General features: G+C 47.6%; 1 protein-coding gene across 4 annotated transcripts in view; it reads left to right on the top strand.

The window, feature by feature from the left end:
• The window catches only part of RALGAPA2 (Ral GTPase activating protein catalytic subunit alpha 2), a 95,333-nt gene that overhangs the window by 39,038 nt on the left and 38,553 nt on the right, over positions 1–17,742 (top strand). For all 4 annotated transcript variants that reach the window (XM_038133759.1, XM_038133758.1, XM_038133757.1 and 1 more), the window contains 13 exons: positions 1,955–2,083; positions 3,355–3,483; positions 4,147–4,205; positions 4,496–4,604; positions 4,964–5,074; positions 5,389–5,457; positions 5,626–5,763; positions 6,196–6,382; positions 7,141–7,915; positions 8,192–8,263; positions 9,241–9,364; positions 10,185–10,340; positions 16,698–16,856. In XM_038133759.1, coding sequence (XP_037989687.1) covers positions 1,955–2,083; positions 3,355–3,483; positions 4,147–4,205; positions 4,496–4,604; positions 4,964–5,074; positions 5,389–5,457; positions 5,626–5,763; positions 6,196–6,382; positions 7,141–7,915; positions 8,192–8,263; positions 9,241–9,364; positions 10,185–10,340; positions 16,698–16,856 — 2,217 coding nt within the window. The remainder of the gene's footprint in view (positions 1–1,954; positions 2,084–3,354; positions 3,484–4,146; positions 4,206–4,495; positions 4,605–4,963; positions 5,075–5,388; positions 5,458–5,625; positions 5,764–6,195; positions 6,383–7,140; positions 7,916–8,191; positions 8,264–9,240; positions 9,365–10,184; positions 10,341–16,697; positions 16,857–17,742) is intronic.

Below are 17,742 nucleotides of genomic sequence, written 5' to 3'. Positions count from 1 at the left end.
GCTACCTGTGAGTGCTGTCCTGGGCTGGCGCTGACCCTGCCCGAGCAGAGCAGGGGACAGCCTGCCCGGCCCCGGTTGAGGTGCAGTGGCCCAAAATGCCCAGGGTGATGTGCTCAGTGCCTGGGGTGAGCCGGGCTGAGCAGGTTTGTGTTGTGCCCTCCCTCGGGAGATGGTTCCTGGGTGTGTGTCGCTGCAGCCAGGAATTTGAAGGGAAGGTGAGGACTTCCTCACCTTTGAAAAGCTTCAAGAGCTTTTCAAAGGGGATTTTTGAAAGGTTTCTCACCATGGAAAATGATTTATTTTTAGTAGCGCTGCATCTCGTAACTGGCGAGTAAATCCCTGCCACCTTTTGGACCGTGTGTGCTGTCACAGCATCCGTGTGTGACAGCAATGTTTTGTGGTTCTCCTTGCCCCCCGAGGGAAGTGTTCTGTGCAGGGATCCGCGCCCTGGTGTGTGACAGATGGGAGCTCTGGGCTGAGGACGGGAGTTAATGCAGTTGTTTGGAGCAGCTCCCTGTGCCACCGCCTCCCTGGCCAGGTTAGCCCGGGCTCTTTTATTGTGGCACATGTCAGCAGCAGCCTGCTCCCATCTGCTGCCCTGCTCAGGGCCAGCCCAGCCTTACCTGGCCCTGCTGTACAGGTGTGCTGTGCTGGACCAGCACGGAGCGTTAATCAGCCCTTAATTACAACAAGGTATGTCCTTTGTTCTGCGCCGACCCAGAGTTTACCACCCGCTTTATGAGCGGCTGCATCCATCTGCTCTGCTTCTCAATGTTTGCATTGACCCATATTGACTTAAAATGTATCAAAGGAAGTGATTAAAACAAGTTTAAACATTAACTTGAGTGGCATTTTATCTTATTCAGGAAAGTGAAAGCATTATCTGCTACTATGTTGAAAACTAATACAGTTTATTTGAATGTGTAGCAGTTTCTTCATAGGATACTGGTGTTGCAAACACTTCGTGGAACACTAAGTAGGAGCTGTGCAGGTGTTTAGAGAGCTTTGAGAAAATATGAGCTTTGAGAAAATGTTCAAGCATCTCTTTGTGAAGAGAAAATTTGGTTTGTCAGCTTTAGCTTCTGCCGTAGACATTGAGCATGTGGACAGATTATGGGGGTCTCTAGCTCAGGCTGTCTTTGACACATCATGAAACCAGTAAGGATGGACATGGAAAAGGGTTTTCCTCTGCAGCTTTGCAAAATTTTATTGAATGGAAAATAATTATCTAGTCAGTATAGAAATAGCTTGATGTAACTTTTCAGCAAATGCAGTGTCACAGGTAAGGGATTATAGAGATTTTATGCCTAATTTTAAACCTGCTGAAAGCTTGCAGGGAAGAAATCTTAACTCAAATACAGGAACTTTGCTCTGGTTTGGAGAGACTGTGAAGACTTAAAATGTGCAAGGATTAAAGATGAAAGGCTTATCTGAAATGTGTTCTGTACCTCAGGGTGATGGTGAGCAAAGCTGGGGCTGCTGCTCTGTTCTTTCAGGGTACCCAAAGCAGGGAGCAGGCCTGGAGGGGCAGCTTGTGTGCTTGTGGCATGGAATTCTGAGAGATTTGAGGGAACTCACTCCTCTGGACTGCTGCAGTGCTTCATCTGAAGTCCATTACATGTTTGGATGCTTGAGTTGGAAGTCTTGTTTAACAGAATGGTTGTGTATAGGCACGAAGAGACATGAATGGAGGTGTGGGCTTTGAACAGGAATTTAGGGGTACAGATGTTTCCAAAATACCAAATGCACTTTGGCTACTCCACGCCCTGAAGTGGAAGGTGGTGGTTACACGGAGGTCAGTTTGCACACAGTGCTCTGGGAATTTGCACCTCAGTCAGTGTGGGATAGGGAACCTCCAAGTTAAATCTTCTCGAACCTCAAAGTTAAATCTTCTGCCGCTCTGCCTTTTGCTTTCGGGCTTCCTGGCTTTTCTCACAGGTGCCTTCTCTTGCAGGACATCCTGAACACCGTCATAAAGCACTGCCTGCCGTGGTTCTTCTTCCTGGGGCTGCCTGGCTTCACGATGCTGATCGGGGACTTCGTCGGAGCGGCGGCGCGCGTGCTGAGCGCCGACACGCCGGAGGTGAGCGCAGCTGGCTCGGCACAGCCACGCTCACTGGGCTCTCAGGGGGGATACTGGGGCAGCTGGGGTGGGAAATCCTGGGGGAAAGCAACACGCTGGTGCTGCAGAGGTGTCTGATCCAAAGGCTGAGGCGTGAGGAAAGCGTGTCCTGCACGCCTGTAGAGCCCCGTGGGTGCCGCTGCAGCGAGCAGACAGCGAGAGAGAGCGGGGAACTCTCTGGGTGACGCAGCATCTCAGGCTAAATGTCAGCACTAACAGAAATGTGACTCTAAACTATTAAATTATCGAAGGATAAGTAAAATAGCAAGTCAATGAGGGGTTGCCAAAATAAAGGTAAAGGTCTGGCAGTCCTGGGAGAGACAGGAAGGCTCTGTTGCATGTGAAGCACCAGCTCGCTGGAGACCTTTCGGTCTGTTCCGGCTCAGGGCTTTTGCTGCTGCTCTTGACATTTGTGTGGCTGAGCAGGTGGCCCTGTGCAGGGCCACAGCCCTCTCCTGTTTCAGCAGAGCTGGAATGGTTATCCAGCCACGCTTCTTCCATCGGCCCTCAAAGAGCTTGGTCAGCCTCACTGTTGATCCAAAGCTTAAATGCTAATAAGAAATGGATGCTCAGTTTTCCAGAGGAAAAACACAAACCAAAACATCCCCTTCTGTTTCTCCTGTGTGTATAAAACTGGGTGTGTGTTGCATTTTCACCATTACACAGTAGTTAATGTGTTTGTAGGTTGTGCTGTGGTGCTTTTGATGGCTCTGCTGGAGCAGGGATCTCTCTGCACATTGGAATCACCTGTGCAGTGTGAGTGGGTTCTGGTTCTGCCCCCACTCCTCTCTGTGCCACAGGATCACCTCACAGCAGTGCTGCATTAGTGCTTCACCTCCTCACTCACTGTTCTTCAGGGGGTTCTGTACTTCCTGCAGGCATCAAAGGGCTGATTGTCAGGTTGGGTAATGAGGGGAAGTATTAAAGACGTAGGATGTGCTCAGGAATGGGGCCAGGTGCCAGTGGAGGGCACCTGAGCCTCACCAGGACAGCAGAGGAAGCAGGGGCAGGAAGGTGTGTGTTAGGTACTGCTCACACCCAGCTCTTGCTGGAGTTGCAGAGGAAAAGCTCCTGGGTTGTGTTCCCTGGGACAGCTGAATGCTGTGTTGTGAATCTAGCAGGCTGAGTATGGCAGAGCACGCTGGCCTCAGAGCTGGAGGCATCTCCACATGTGAAGGGTTTTCAGTGAATATTTTTTTAGTGATTATTTCTCCCTGTTTGCCCTTCGCCAGGCTCCCCGCTCCGAAGCTCACACCATCCTTGGTGCTCTTGTGTGCTTTCCAAACACCTACCAAGGAATCCCACAGCTGGGACCCATCTCAGAAGCTGGTGAGAGCATCACAGGAACCGCAGATTTGAAGGTAAAGCCACATTTACTGTAAATCCTTAGGTAGCTTAACCTGGTTTCCCTATGCAGTGACTTCATTCCTGCTCAAGTGGTTGCCCTCACACGAGCCCCTGTTGCTTTTGATAAATGTGAGGCACCACAGTGATCCACTGCTCAAAATTAGGGATGGCTGGGGAGGAATCTCTGGCCTGAACAGGCAGAACCAAAGGGGATGCAGAAATCCCTTCACATGCTTGGCTCCCATTCTTGCTTCTTCATCAGGCCTTGGAGAGTCACTGGAGGTGTCTTACTTCTAAAATTAAAACGGTTTTGTCTTTTCCCTACTAAAAAATACACTCAATTTTTCATAACACGTTTTGGTTAGAACCTAAACACTACAGTTTGTGTGGAGTGACCACCACTTGTTTGTAACTGCCCCTTGACACTGTAAATGAATTGATTTCCTGTTGCTGCCTGTACATTAGTTGTAAGCTGATTTGATTTGTCCTCAAGGGCCTGTATATTTGAGTTGTAATTGGTGTTTCTCCCTTGACAAAATACAATTGGCATGAGGTAAAGATGCTTTAGCAACAGAAGGAGAATTAAAGTGACTTCCCCTGTAACTGTGTCAAAATTCAACAACTTTAAAGTAGATGTATGAAAAAGATGCTTATTCTAATTTATTTTGTTATTTTAGTATTGCCTCATAAATATTTTATTGAAGAATGCTGCAGAGGAGCCAAGTGAAGCTGCAAGGTAAAATACTGAGTAAAAGAAATGGGAAAATATAATGGAATTGGTTAGGTTGGAAAACACCTCTAACATTATCAAATCCAACCATTTATGGCTTGGAAAAGTCTTTCTTGCTGCTTATCTTCTGCTGCTGCCTTGTGGTTTGGTCCTGTGAAGTTGAGCCTTACTCTGCACCGTGAAGGTGCTGGCCTGTCATGCTGGAGGGGAAAGAGAGATCTCATCTTTGTACATTTTTTTTCCCCCTAAATATTGCTCTAAATCTCCTGACCAGCTGCCTTTTCCTTTCCACAAAGATGCATAGCCATCTGTGGCCTCGGCGTGTGGATCTGTGAGGAGCTCACGCAGTGCACGAGCCACCCCCACGTGAAGAAAGCCATCAATGTCATAGGTGTGACACTGAAGGTATTGCTGTGGCGGGCTCTGATCAACGTGCTTTGGGGGAAAAAAAAGGCATTTCCACTTTGCTAATCATCACTGCTGATCTGAGGCACAGGCTGCTGCTGTGGTGTCCTGTGCAAGCATGCAGAATATTTGCAAAAAGAGCCTGTGGTGCCTATGGACTCCTTCCCCAGCAAACTCCCATAAAAGATCACACAGACAGTGTCAAACCTGCTGGTTCCTAATGCTGACCATGGGATCTCACAACACTAACGTTTTTTATTCTTTGCAGAGATGCAAAATAATGAAATGTAAAAAACCTGAATGCAGCGTATTGCATCTGAATATTTTATTTGGCTTTTAATCGCCTTTTTTTCTCCCAGTTTTCCAACAAGCTGGTAGCTCAGGTAGCCTGTGATGTCCTTCAGCTCCTGGTGTCTTACTGGCAGAAGCTTCAGGAGTACGAATCCTCCCTGTGCCGGAAAATCACAGAAGTATGTCAGATTCTTTAAAATGTTTGTATGCAAAGTTGTCTTAATCCCTTTCTTGGGCTGCTGTGATTTTGTTAACTCCTCCTTTTTTTTTTATTGTGAGGGAGGTACTTGTTACACTCCCTGGACCAGTGTAGGTCCCTTGTTTGTAGCGACTTGTGTGCAAAATGCTCAGTAAAATGTTCTCGTTGATTGGCACGGGCAGTTGGGTGCTCCTAGGAGAACTTAACCTGTTCCATGCCCTGTGCAGTGAAGGTCTGTCTCTTCAGAGCAAGAAGCTGAGTGCCTTTCTGACACTTTGGTTTGTTTGGCTGCAGATCCTGGTGGCCACCATCGCGTTCCTCCTGCCCGGTGCCGAGTACTCCTCCATGGAAGCTGATAAGAAGGTGTGTCACTGGAAAGAGCTGGCTCCATTCTTTGTGCTGTTCGAGGGGGGGTTTTAAATGAGGTTGCTCCGAACCAGAGCTGAATTTTAAACTTTCCAATTCATAGCCTGAAGTCTGGGTGAATTTATTAGAGTGTACCTAAGCACCGTGGTCTGTGTTCTTGTTCAGTTCATAGTTTCACTGCTGCTTTGCTTGCTGGACTGGTGCATGGCACTGCCCATGAAAATGCTGCTGGAGCCCGTGTCTGCTGGTGCTGCGGAGGATCAACATGCATCCAGAGCTCCTTTGCTGGATTATATTTACAGAGTGAGTAGGGGGAAGGAAGGTGATTTACTCTGCCTGGCTGTTTAAAGACGCCTTTCACACACCCAGAAGGCACAGAAGCAGCTTTGCCAAGCCCTAGAAAATCATGTCATCCAGGTGAGAAGTTATGAATGCGAAATGTTAAGAAGATAAGATTAGAGATGTAGAACAGACAAAGGTAAAATTCTTAAAACAACGAGCTGGGGAAAATAATCTTTGCAGAAATATTTGGATTATTTGAAGTGGGCTGTTAAAAACAGAACAAGCCCTGAAGCAGACTGTTAAAAGCACAGAATCGGTGCAGATGGAGACTGTTAATTTAGAAATGCTGAATTTGGATACGGGTGGGTTGTGTAGTATGTCAGAACTGAGGGTCCTGCTCGCTGGGTGTGTTGGGGACTGTCCCAGGTTGTCACTGGCTCCGTGTCCCCGCAGGTCCTGCACTGCTGCATCAACGGCTCCAGCACCTACACGCAGCAAAGCCACTATGTGCTGAGCCTGGCCGACCTCTCCTGCTCTGACTATGACCCCTTCTTGCCACTGGGGAACGTCAGGAGCTCCTCAGAGCCAGCCCAGTGCCCCTCCTCCACCGATTTGGGCAACCTGCTCACCGTGGCTGAAGGTAAGGGTGTGCCCAGAGTGGGGGCTGGGCCAGCATGTGTGTGCAGTAGTGAAATAGAAATAGAGTTCCAGGCTCCATCTCTGCCTTTGAAATGGGCTTCCCCATTACTGCACGTAGCAACTGTTCCCTCAGGATTGGGCACGGCTCTCTCTGGGTGAATTCCAGTTGCCTCTGTGATAGGATGTTTGAGGTTGTTGCCAGCGCTGCTCCTTAGAACAAATTTATGTCTAGAAGGTGTAAAGGGAAGGAGAAACGCTGTAAACCACAGAGGAATAGTTTTAGACTGAGTATGAAAAAACCTAGAAATGAGGAGGTTTCTGGCTATAAAAGGAGTAGCATTCCCATGGGAGGAGTGGAGGCACAGCAGTAGCTCAGAGCACAGTCACTTTATGAAATGACTGATGGATGTGCCTGTGCTGAGGGGACCGTCTGAGCATCCAGGAAGTCTCTCCCTGCCTCACTTTCCCACTTGCCAGGGATGGAGGAGCATTGCTTTGCAGGGACATCTCTGGTTTGCCTTGGCTTTTCTGCCGTGTCACCCTCCTGCTCCGACAGCTCTGGGGATGGGGTGAAGTAAAATAAAACTGTGGAATAGGTAGGATTTCTTGGAAAGCTGTAGGAAATGTTTCCTTGAACAGGAAGGATCGGCAGGTCACACAGGGCAAGCTGCTGCAACGTGGCAGAAATCTGCAGGTGCTCCTTTTGCACTGCCTCTTGCTGCTCTTACTAACCCATTGTGTTTTCCTTGATGGTTTCAGAGAAGAGGAGGAGGAATTTGGAGCTGATCCCCCTCACGGCTCGCATGGTCATGACTCACCTGGTGAATCACCTGAGCCACTACCCGCTCAGCGGGGGCCCCGCCATCCTCCACAGCCTCCTGAGCGAGAACCACGACAACTCCTACGTGGAGTCCTCCGAGCTGTGCTCCGAAGTGTTCCGCGGCCCCAACCTGCAGCTCTTCGTGTTCAACGACAGCACCCTCATCTCCTACCTCCAGATCCCCGCCGAGAAGAAGGCGGGTTCCGAGCCGGCAGCGGCGCCCTCGGACGTGCGGGTGATCGTCCGGGATATCTCGGGGAAGTACTCCTGGGATGGCCGCATCCTGTACGGGCCTCTGGAGGGCTGCGTGCCGCAGCGCAGCGCGCCCGCTGCCTTCGTCATCTCCAGCGACCCGCAGCAGCACGTCCTTCCCCAGAGTGACGATGTCTCCCAGCTGGAGGAGGGAGAGGATGCCCTGGACCAGCTGCTGGAGAGGATCGGGAGCAGCAGCCCCGAGTGCCTGCCGCACCCGCAGCGCAAGCTGAACGAGCCGGCGCCGCCGCCCTGCGGGATGAGCCCCGAGCAGGAGCGTGCCATCACCGAGGCCCTGCTGCAGCAGAGCGCCCGGGAAAGGGAGTTCATTCTCAAGTGCAGCTCGGACTGCAGCATGAGCGTGGCCCGCCAGGAGCCACCGCCTCCTGCCCAGCCCCAAGCCTCCTTCTATTTCTGTCGGCTGCTGCTGAACGACTTGGGAATGAACTCCTGGGATAGAAGGTAGGAAGAGAGGATCCACAACGTGCTTCTCACTCTTCTCACTTTTTACCCCCGACACACTTAAGAAAATGAGGATCATATAGCTGGGGGTAAGAGCAGAGTTTTGTGATGATTTGAATCACCTTCAGTGATGATTTGAAACACAAACCAATAGATTGTGTACAACAATAATTCTGAGAAATCATATGATGTTAATTCTCTTAGCAGTTTGGGTGATGAAATACTGTGTCTCCGCTGTGTTGCATTTGCCTTCAAACCTTTCCTGTTTGGTTTTAGAAAGAGCTTTCATCTGCTGAAGAAAAATTCAAAGTTGCTGCGAGAACTGAAAAATCTGGATTCCCGCCAATGGTAGGTGATGGGTACTGAACACACCATTGATAAGGTTCGTGTTTCCCAAGGAAGAATGAGTCACCAGAACCAAAACTTCATTCCTGTTGAATCCAAATACTGGTATGAAAATTGGACTGTTTGTTTCTCCAGGGTTCTGTAGCCTGAATGGAGAAGCCACCTGCGCTGGCCCATTCTCTGTGTACAGAGAGCTCCAAATCAGTGGCAAAGAAGAAGAGATTTTTTTCAAGTTTGCTTTAGCTGAGAGGGGAGGGAATCAAATTGATTGTGACCTGGGTACAGCTGATACAAAACAGTGTTTTGTACAGAGTGGTCCCTGTGTCAGGAGCGGTACTTTGAGGGGTGATCCACCCAGAACTGCTCCCCAGGCAGGAAGTGGCAGAATGAAGTTATGAATCTTACAGTTTTTTTCATTACTTGACATAGAGCTGCTTGAAAAACATCTGGCAGCATTGCAGAGTTCTGAGTTTCTTCTGTCCCAACATTTTCCACATCAAATGCACTTTACACGTTTTCAGATAAGCCAACTGTCCCTGTCAGCCCTGTAAAACTTTGCCCAGGGTCTGAAAGTCAATAGTGCCTCTTCTGCCTGGTATGTCATCACCCTGTAATTAAAATTCTGTAGGTCAAATTATGCTCCCATTAACACCTGTGCCACCTCGCTGTCTCTGCAGTGCTGCACAGATCTGAGTCATTAACCCTGTAATTAGAATTTGGCCACCACTTCTGTGGCTGATGTAGAGGAGGACCAGGCTTGACTCTGCTCTCAGAACTGGGGTGTCTCTGCAGTGAGGTTTTGGTGGCAAAAAAAGGGGGGAAATCTGAAAGTGAGCGATGTATTTGTGTGCATAAATGAAATCAACGCACAGAGCTAAATGTGGGCACCTTGTCATGTGTTTGGAGTGCAGGGGGATCTGAAAAATAATTTTGAGTTGAAGCTTCTTTAATTTTGATTTCTTTTTTCTATCCTGTGGCAGTCGTGAGACTCACAAGATCGCCGTGTTCTACATCGCTGAGGGACAGGAGGACAAGTGTTCCATCCTGGCCAATGCCAGGGGAAGCCAAGCCTATGAAGATTTTGTTGCTGGGCTGGGCTGGGAGGTAACAGCCATAATTTGGACAAGCTACCTTGTTGCTGGTGGCACTGTGCAGTTTTCAGTTCACAAAAAAAAAAAAGAAAAAAAAAAGAAAAATTTGCTACACGCTGATGCTTAGCTGTTTTGAGCTCTTGCCGTGGTCAGAGCACACTCAGCACAGGAGTTCTTTATGACATGTGTGGGTTTAATTTGCTTTGTCAGAATGGTGTGTCATAATCTAAATGTCTTGGACATCTTGGTGTTTGGGAAATCCAGAGTAGCTTCATGTCACATTGAAGGATCCAAGTGCCACAGCGAGATGCAGCATCCCCGGACTGGTGCTGTTGGGAAAACAAACAAGCCTTTGGACTCAGGCTTGACTTAAGAAAGGTGTTTCTTCTGAATGAACTTCTGGAATAATTTATTCTAAGGGTGTTTTTCTGTACCAATCTTCAGTTTCTTCTGCGTTTTTTCTGGTTTTCTCTCTGCCTTTTGTGATGCTCCTGGCAGTGGGAGCTCCGAGCCCCACAGAGCCCTTAGCCAGCAGTCTGTGGCAGAATGCTGTTGTTTCCTTGCTGCTGTTTGCTGGAGGAAGGTAAAATAGCTGGCTAGATAATAACTCAGAACCTAGTTCAGGGAGATTTACTTTTAGTAGATGTCAAATACAGGCACGGAAAAAACAAATCTAATGGAAAGATCGCAGAGCTGTAGGGGAAGACTTCTTTTTGTCTGGGACAGCTACGGAAACCTAGGGTGGTGATTTCATTAGCCTTGATAGAGAAGCAAATCCTGGTGTTGTGTCAGTGTTTTCAGGTGGCTGCTGTCTGTGCCTTTGGCTCCCTCAGGTCGACCTGTCCACGCACGGCGGGTTCATGGGCGGCCTGCAGCGCAACGGCAGCACGGGGCAGACCGCGCCCTACTACGCCACCTCCACCGTGGAGATCATCTTCCACGTGTCCACCAGGATGCCCTCCGACTCAGACGACTCACTGACCAAAAAGGTAAAGGCTCTGCAGTGTGTTTCACAGCGCTGCAGTCACCAAGTGCTTCCATCAAAGTCCGAACTGGGAGCAGCCTTTGCTGAGTGGCCCTGGCAGGCTGTCCCTGCGTTGCCACGTGGTGTTTCTGCAGCTGGGTTAGCTGAATTAAATGGCATCTAAATTCTGGGTTCTGAAACACAATTAACATTTCCATGGTAGCCTCAAATGCCACCGTGAGTAATAATATTAGCAATAATTTCATTTGTACATTGTCTGCCTGCCAAAACTGCTGTAGGTTGGTAGAACAAAGCAACCAAATGCAGCATCATCAAACCATCCTGTGTGGAACAGCGAAGCAAAAAAGGGCTGACAGGCTCAGGAGCCCAAGCAGCCAGCTCAGAGTTCAAGACAGTAGCCAGTTAGGCACAAGTGTGCCAGGCAGCCTCTGCTTCAGACAGCCAGAACCCAGCCCAAAATTCTTTTGGTGTTGGTACTTAATTGTTTGTCTTTTCTAGCGAGGAGTGATTTCAGGTTTTGCTGTTTGCCAGCTGCTGCTTAGACTCAGAGATTTTTGGGGCACATGAGATCTCTGCCTTTTTAATCAGGATGGGCAGCTTGTCCTGCAGAGGTTGTTAGCATGCATCAGTAATGCTGCAGCAGCCATCCAGGTGGTTTCAGAATGATGTGTGCTTTTCTTTGAAATACAAAGGTGGAATCTCTGATTACCAGTTCTGAAAAACTGCCCAGTGTTACGTACTAAAGTCAGATCTTGTCTTTTTTATTGTGGTATCTGTCATTAAAAAAAAAAAAGGAAAATCAGCAAAATGACACGTTTCTCTTTCTGTATGTAACTCACTGCCTTCATGGATGCAAGGCTACAGAGAAAAGTACTCTGAGTGCTTCAGGATGGAGCAGTGGGGTAGTGGTGTGTAGGACAGGGCTGTAGAGGCTCTGTGACCATACCAGTGTAGCACTGTTTGTATTTTTTTTGTTCCTGACCAGCATTTGTCCAGCTGCTAGACCAAAACTCCAGTGATGAATGATTTACAGTTGCTCTAGGCAACATATTCCATATTCCTATGCTCCACTTCTTGTACCATGAAAAAATCTCTGGTAGTGCCTACTTTGCTTCACTTTAAGCCCATTGATTCTCATCCTATTTCACATGGGTATGAAGGGCAGATTATTTTGCAGCACACGTATGCATGTCTGAGAACTGCTGCCATGTCTTTCCCAGACTTGGTTCTCCTACACAAACTGTGGCCATTTGTTTAGTCTAACCTTCCCTTGTAAGCCCTGCGTTTTGTGGAAGCCTGGCAAAGACACTGGGATATGATCTGGCTGTTGAGTAATTCATCACCTGGGAGAGGAGAGCACAGTGTGGCAGAGCTACCACGACGGGAAGAAAGGGATTTAGCTGCAAACAGTCCACTTATTCTCCTTATTTTCATCCAGGTTATGGGTTATCACAGACACTGAGGGTCTCGTTATTCTATTTGTCTTCCCTGTGTTTGCTCTAAGAGAATTCCTTCTCTGGGAGAAACAGAAACCAAAAGCATTTAGTAGCTGTCAGTCTCCAAGTTTTGTAGTGCCAGGAAACCAGGCCAGCTCCAGCACATGCTGTCTACAGAAAATAACTGCAAAGGAATTGCTCTGGGACCTTTTCAGAAAACCTGAGATCTGCTCTAGGAATGGAACCCTGCAGGGATCAAACTGGGAATTCCAGCGAAGGACGAGTCTCTGAGCAGGCTCATGGACCCGAGGAGCTGCCAGCAGTGGCTCGGACCAGATGACTTCCAGAGGATTTTGCAGTGTGTACTCATCCATGGTTCCACACCAACAGTTCCATTCAGTTTGTCACAGCTTCTGTTGTGAGCAGACATGCAATTCTGTGCAGATCAGCATGGATTGTTGACAGATTATACAGACCTGCAGCTGTGAGTGGAGAAAAGGTGCATTTCAGAAGCACTGCGCTTTCTGGAAGATGGACAGATCTCTGGGATTAGGTCCTTACCTCACATTGTTGGGGCAGAATGTCCAAGTTAAAAAGATTTATTTCTTACTTCATATTTATTACTTCTTGCCATCAATGCTTTTGTTTTAGTGTAGGAGAGAAAGATGGAAGCCCATGGCATTCATTCAGTTCCTGCTCCTACAGCTGAACTGTACCTGGTGATAGAGGACAGGGGTGCTGGGAGGAGAAGAGTTCATCAGGATGCAGTGGGGGGCCACAGCTTCTTTTTTCTTGCCCTCCCTCTGGGATCTAAGGTCCCCCTAATCTCTGAAATCTTTGTGATTGCTGGGTTTCTTCTCTGCTTATTTTGCCTCAGACTAAGAGAGGTTTCATCCCTGTCAGCACACTCCCAGCTGAACAGAAGGACTGACCACCTGCTGCCCCGGGGAGCCATAGCAAGGCCATAAATTCTGGGGGCTGGGGAATTCAGCAGATGTAGTAATTTTACTTAAATATGTTATTGTGGTTCTTTGTTTTTACTGAAGGCAAGGATAAATTAAGTTCTGGTATGAATTTCCCAGAATAAGTGCATTTCCACTGGGGATGAGCTTGGCCCCTTGTTTTTGGGCAGTAGAGCTGTGTTTTGCAGTCTGCATTTTTTTTATCTGAGGTATATGCTGACATTATACTGCTAATTCAGGAGGGAAGAAAGAAAAAAAAAAAAAAAGAAAAACCGCTCTCCAAATAAGTCTTGGCCCTTACAGAAATCTTTCCTAGTGGAGTAAACAAAATTCAGCTGATCTCTTTTGCTGCTGTAGGGTTCAGCATCATTGGTTCCAAACTTTATCTGCCTGTCGTGTGGCAAGAGTAAAAATCAATCCCAGGAATGGCATCCTACCGTCCCTGTCTCGTTCTGCTCAAATTGTGCTTAACGGTTTAAAGATGTGCTGCCGATTTTCTCAGTGATTTATTTCATCTTCTCCATTGTCAGAGCAGAACTTTTTCAATTCAGAAATCTGGTTGCAACCCCATACTGAACTCTTGCTCCTTTGCTGCAGAAATTTGTTAGCTGGGGCTAGATTAGATTTTTAGCAGCTAATCTGACTGCTGTAGGGGTTTGCAGAGTGGGGACAGAGCTGTGCTATTGGATTTGTCCAATTCATTTGACTCCAGGACTATAATTGCACTTATGTCTTACAAGGCTTTTATGGCCTCGGGCTGGCGAGCAGCAGAAAAACAAATTGGCAGTGATACAGTGAGAGTGAAAGGGAATGAAAGGCACACATTATCAGTCTCCAGGCAGCCCTGCTCTGGCAGGAAGTTTCTTGCTTAATTTACAAATAAAACTTAGATTTTAGGATGGGCGCACAGTCAGCCAGACAATGGGGATGTCAGGCCCCACTGTTACTTAGCAAAAGTAGCAGCCATGCCTCCCCAAAAGCAGGAATTCTTCAGTCAAACAGACGACTCCTCTCTGGAGCCAGCTGGCTGTGTAATGCAATTAGGAGGGAAAGGAGGTCATGCTGGAGGTGTGCACCGTGACCAGTGTCAGCGCTGCTGGCCCGCCCGGCACCCGCAGGGGCTGGAGCTGGGGCTGGAGCTGCCCTCCCAGGGCTGGAGAGTGCAGCCCCGGGCAGGGACAGCAGGGCTGACCCAGGGCTGGGGCTGGGGCTGTGTCCCAGCACCCCGTTAGCCAAAGCAGGGCCAATTCCTGTGCCCGCCGCAAATTCCTGTGCAGCGGGGAGGACACAGTGCTGCCAGTGCCAGAGCTGCCTTCCCTCGGTGTGCACAGAGCTCCAGACTGCTGTTGGGGTTTTAAAACCAATCTGATTTCATGTCTGCTTTGGGATTATTTTAGTGTAGCTTTTTTCTTTATTCCCCCGCCCCTAAACTGGGTGGGGAGCACAGCCTGGAGCTCTGGCTCCACGCATGTTGGCCGTGGGGCTTTGGACACTTCAGCACAACTTGCTGAAGTCCTTCAGGGCACTGAGTTTGCCCCACAGCTGCTGTTTTGAATAAACAACACAGGAAAATAGCAGCTGGCTTATTGTCACTGATGAGATTATTGTAACGGCTTTTTATCAATGGAGTTACCTCTCAGTAACAAATATTTTCGATTAATGCCAATTTTTTCTTTGTAACATTGTACCTTGTAACTGTGGTGCTTAAGGATGTGTGGCTTCAAAACAAGGGCAGTAACTCAAGCTCTAAAACAAGTTCCTGGCACACACTGGGGATTGTGGCAGGCTCATGGGCACAGCAAGTGTTGGTTCAGCTAAGTTCCCTTCTTCACTAAATTTTGTTCTGAAGGGTGCAATATCATTACAATATCAGTACAAAGTGTTTGATTATTATCAGAACAGTTCCTTGGGATTTTAAAAAGGGTCCCTCAGGCAGTATTTGGACATATTTTGATGACTGTTTTTATAGCAGTATGTGCTGTCTCTCACCCCAGAAGCCGTAGGAGGCACAGCAGTACAGAGCCTTTTCTTCAGTAGAGCTGAGCTGGGTTTATGAATTGCCCTCTGCACCTGGGCAACGGAGCTGCCTTATGGAATTTCGTGTCCACATTTATTTCTTGGGCTTCCTTCAGCAGAGGTTGCTGGGTGCCACCACTGCAGGCTCTCTGTGCAGGGAAGCCAGTGCCAGAGCTGGTTTGGGCTCAGCCTGGCAAACGTGGGCGCTTCCAAATCCCTGGCGGGGATTTCCTGAGCTCAGCTGGGCTGAGCCTGGTCCGTCCTGGAGTGGGACAGTTTGGCCAGGCATCCTCAGCAGCTGGGGCCTGCTGTGCACAAGATCTGCTCACCCAGATGGATTTTAGGGGTGTATCTGACTAAACTTGACATCTCGCTTCTGATCACTTTGGGGGTGACCTGGCTGCACCTGGTCACGGAGATTGAGATCAGGGTTTTGTCCTGTGTGTGAATTCCTGCTGCCTTTGGTACGTCTCAGTCCGTGACATTCCCAACACGAGTGTTTTCTTGTGTGTTGCTTTGTTTTTACTAAGCTTCTGCACAGATATCAAGGTGACCACAAGAACAGCAATTTCTACTTGCTTTGTACATGTTAAGAAGCTCTAGTAATAGTATTGGTAATGTTCCCATGTTTTTCCAAGATTAAAAGGGTTCATGTTTTCTTCAAACAGAGCTAAAATTGCCTTTATTCATGGGTGTAAAGAAAACAGAATTATTATCTTCTGTTTAATTTAAAATAAACTGCGAATCTCAGTCCTTCTGGGAACTGAGCTTTACTTCATTCTGCCGGAACATGAACTGTAAGCCAAGTTCACAGTTGTAACTTTTAAAAATTTTTCACAGTGTGTTGGTTTTGCCACGTTTCTCTCGTGACCGAGGGGTCCAGTTTGCCACCAACACGTAGGAGTGAAAGTTTTTCCTCCTAAAGGCACTGCCTGGCTCTGAATAGGGAAGCCTCATCAGCACAGTGTAGGCTGATCCCAAGCGTGTTGGGGTTAGTTGTTATTTACCAGTGAAAATCACCACCTTCTTTTCCCTTTTTTCTCTCCCCCTACACAGAATGAAGTAGCAGAGCTTCGTTTTGGCTTCTTTGTTCGGTCTGTTGTGCACATTGTTCCGGGGGTAGCACCAAATTGGAGGGGGGGGGATGTCTTTTAAGCTTTAAGTGGGACTTAAAGTCTCTTTATGCCTGGAGCTGGCATTGTGTGTGTGGATTACATTTTAACTTTAAAGCTTACAGTTGAAACCATTGTGTGAGGCTTGTACGTGATTGCCAAATAGTTTTTGCCATCTGTTAGATCACCTCCAGCTCCTCCAGCAGCAGAGCAAACACACACACACACACAGGCTCTCAGATGGTTTCTGTGTATGTCATGTTTAAATTTTATCTGTATTTTATGCAGCTCTGCTCCAAATGAGAAGGTGTAACTCCCACAGTATTTCCCATTCTGTACTTCACACTGCTCAGATATTTTGCTGACGTTTCAGGCAGGAGACCCCTCCAGACATAGTCAGTGAGGAGATGTTTGTGGATAATAAATTCAGTTATAGTGGTTCATGACAGGCAGTTCCTTGACATTCTGAGTCAAGGCATTTCATATTTCTGTGACAGTTGCCTTATTTTAGCTGGAATACAATGCTCCATTGGTTAATGCTTTGTTCCAGTAATTCAGTTTTCCATCTTAAATCACTGTAGGTAATGTACATTTACATATCATGCTAATGGCTAGTTTGATAATGACTTAATTAAGCCATCAGACAACAATGAGTTCTAAATGAAGCAAATTATTGAGCTGATGCTTTCATGAGCAACTGGAGAAAAACAATATTTTAACTTTTCTGTAATGAAATATTCCTGCTATCGAGCATTGTAATTCAATTTGTGAGCCGTGACCCCTCGCGCGGCGTGGTTATCACTGGGATTAATAAAGAGCCAATTTACCGTTGCAGCTCCGTCACTTGGGAAATGACGAGGTTCACATCGTGTGGTCCGAGCACACCCGCAACTACCGCAGGGGCATCATCCCCACCGACTTCGGGGACGTCCTCATCGTCATCTACCCCATGAAGAACCACATGTTCTTCATTGAGATCATGAAGAAGCCCGAGGTACGTTCTGGGTGCCTCACTGGCTCTGCCGTGCCGGTGAGCAGCAGTTCTGTTGCTTTAAGCAGGGCTCAGTGGTTTAGAGTTCGGGGGCTGTTTTTTCCCAAATCGGTCTGTCCGTGTCAGGTGAAAGATGAGCTGAGCGTTGAGCTGACTTTAAAGCTGGGCTTACTCATGGTGATCACAGTGACTGCTCATTCATTTTATGGCCATACTTAGCGCTGAGTGAAACACTCCAGAATACTGAACCCACAGAAGTTACTGGGCGAAGAACAGTTTTTAAGCCATTGTGAATGTCCTCTGAGGCAGTGAAAGCAAACCATTCATGATTTGAGTTCCTCGTGTGGTGTTGGCTCGCTGCTGAACACACGGCACCAAGCAGAACCTCACACGTCTGTGGGACTGTCATTGTCACCTGCCTGGGTGGGATGATGCAGACATGGGACATCCTGTCATCAAACAAAGTATGAGAGGTTCACAGCTGAGACATTTTTTGGAAAAAAAAATGCATTTTTTTGCAAAATGTCAGAGGTGTGTGTGAATATACATCTGTGCATGTGTGTGAAAAAGCCACTGCAGTAAATGCTTAGACAAGGTACATTATGGATGCAAAAATATGCGTAAAATATACTTTGTGAAAGTAGTCATTGTGATAAATACTCTTTGCCTTGTACAAGGGACAGTATTTGTCCAAAGGAGTAGCCAACTGTGATAAATGCCTCCATCATATCCCGTATTGACCAGGTGTCAACACTGTTTTTTGAGTTGTGCATGATGGAGTTGTTGGATGTTGACAACCAGTGCTTTGTCAGTAGACTTTTCAAACTTGAACATTTTCTAATAGTGGGTTATTGGGGTTTTTTTACGCTTGGTGTTGAGCTGTGCAGTT

Source organism: Motacilla alba, chromosome 3 (genome assembly GCF_015832195.1).
Source record: "Motacilla alba alba isolate MOTALB_02 chromosome 3, Motacilla_alba_V1.0_pri, whole genome shotgun sequence".
NCBI classification, from domain to species: Eukaryota; Metazoa; Chordata; class Aves; order Passeriformes; family Motacillidae; genus Motacilla; species Motacilla alba.
Note: the sequence above shows the minus strand (reverse complement) of the source record. Positions and strands in the feature narration are given on the sequence as shown.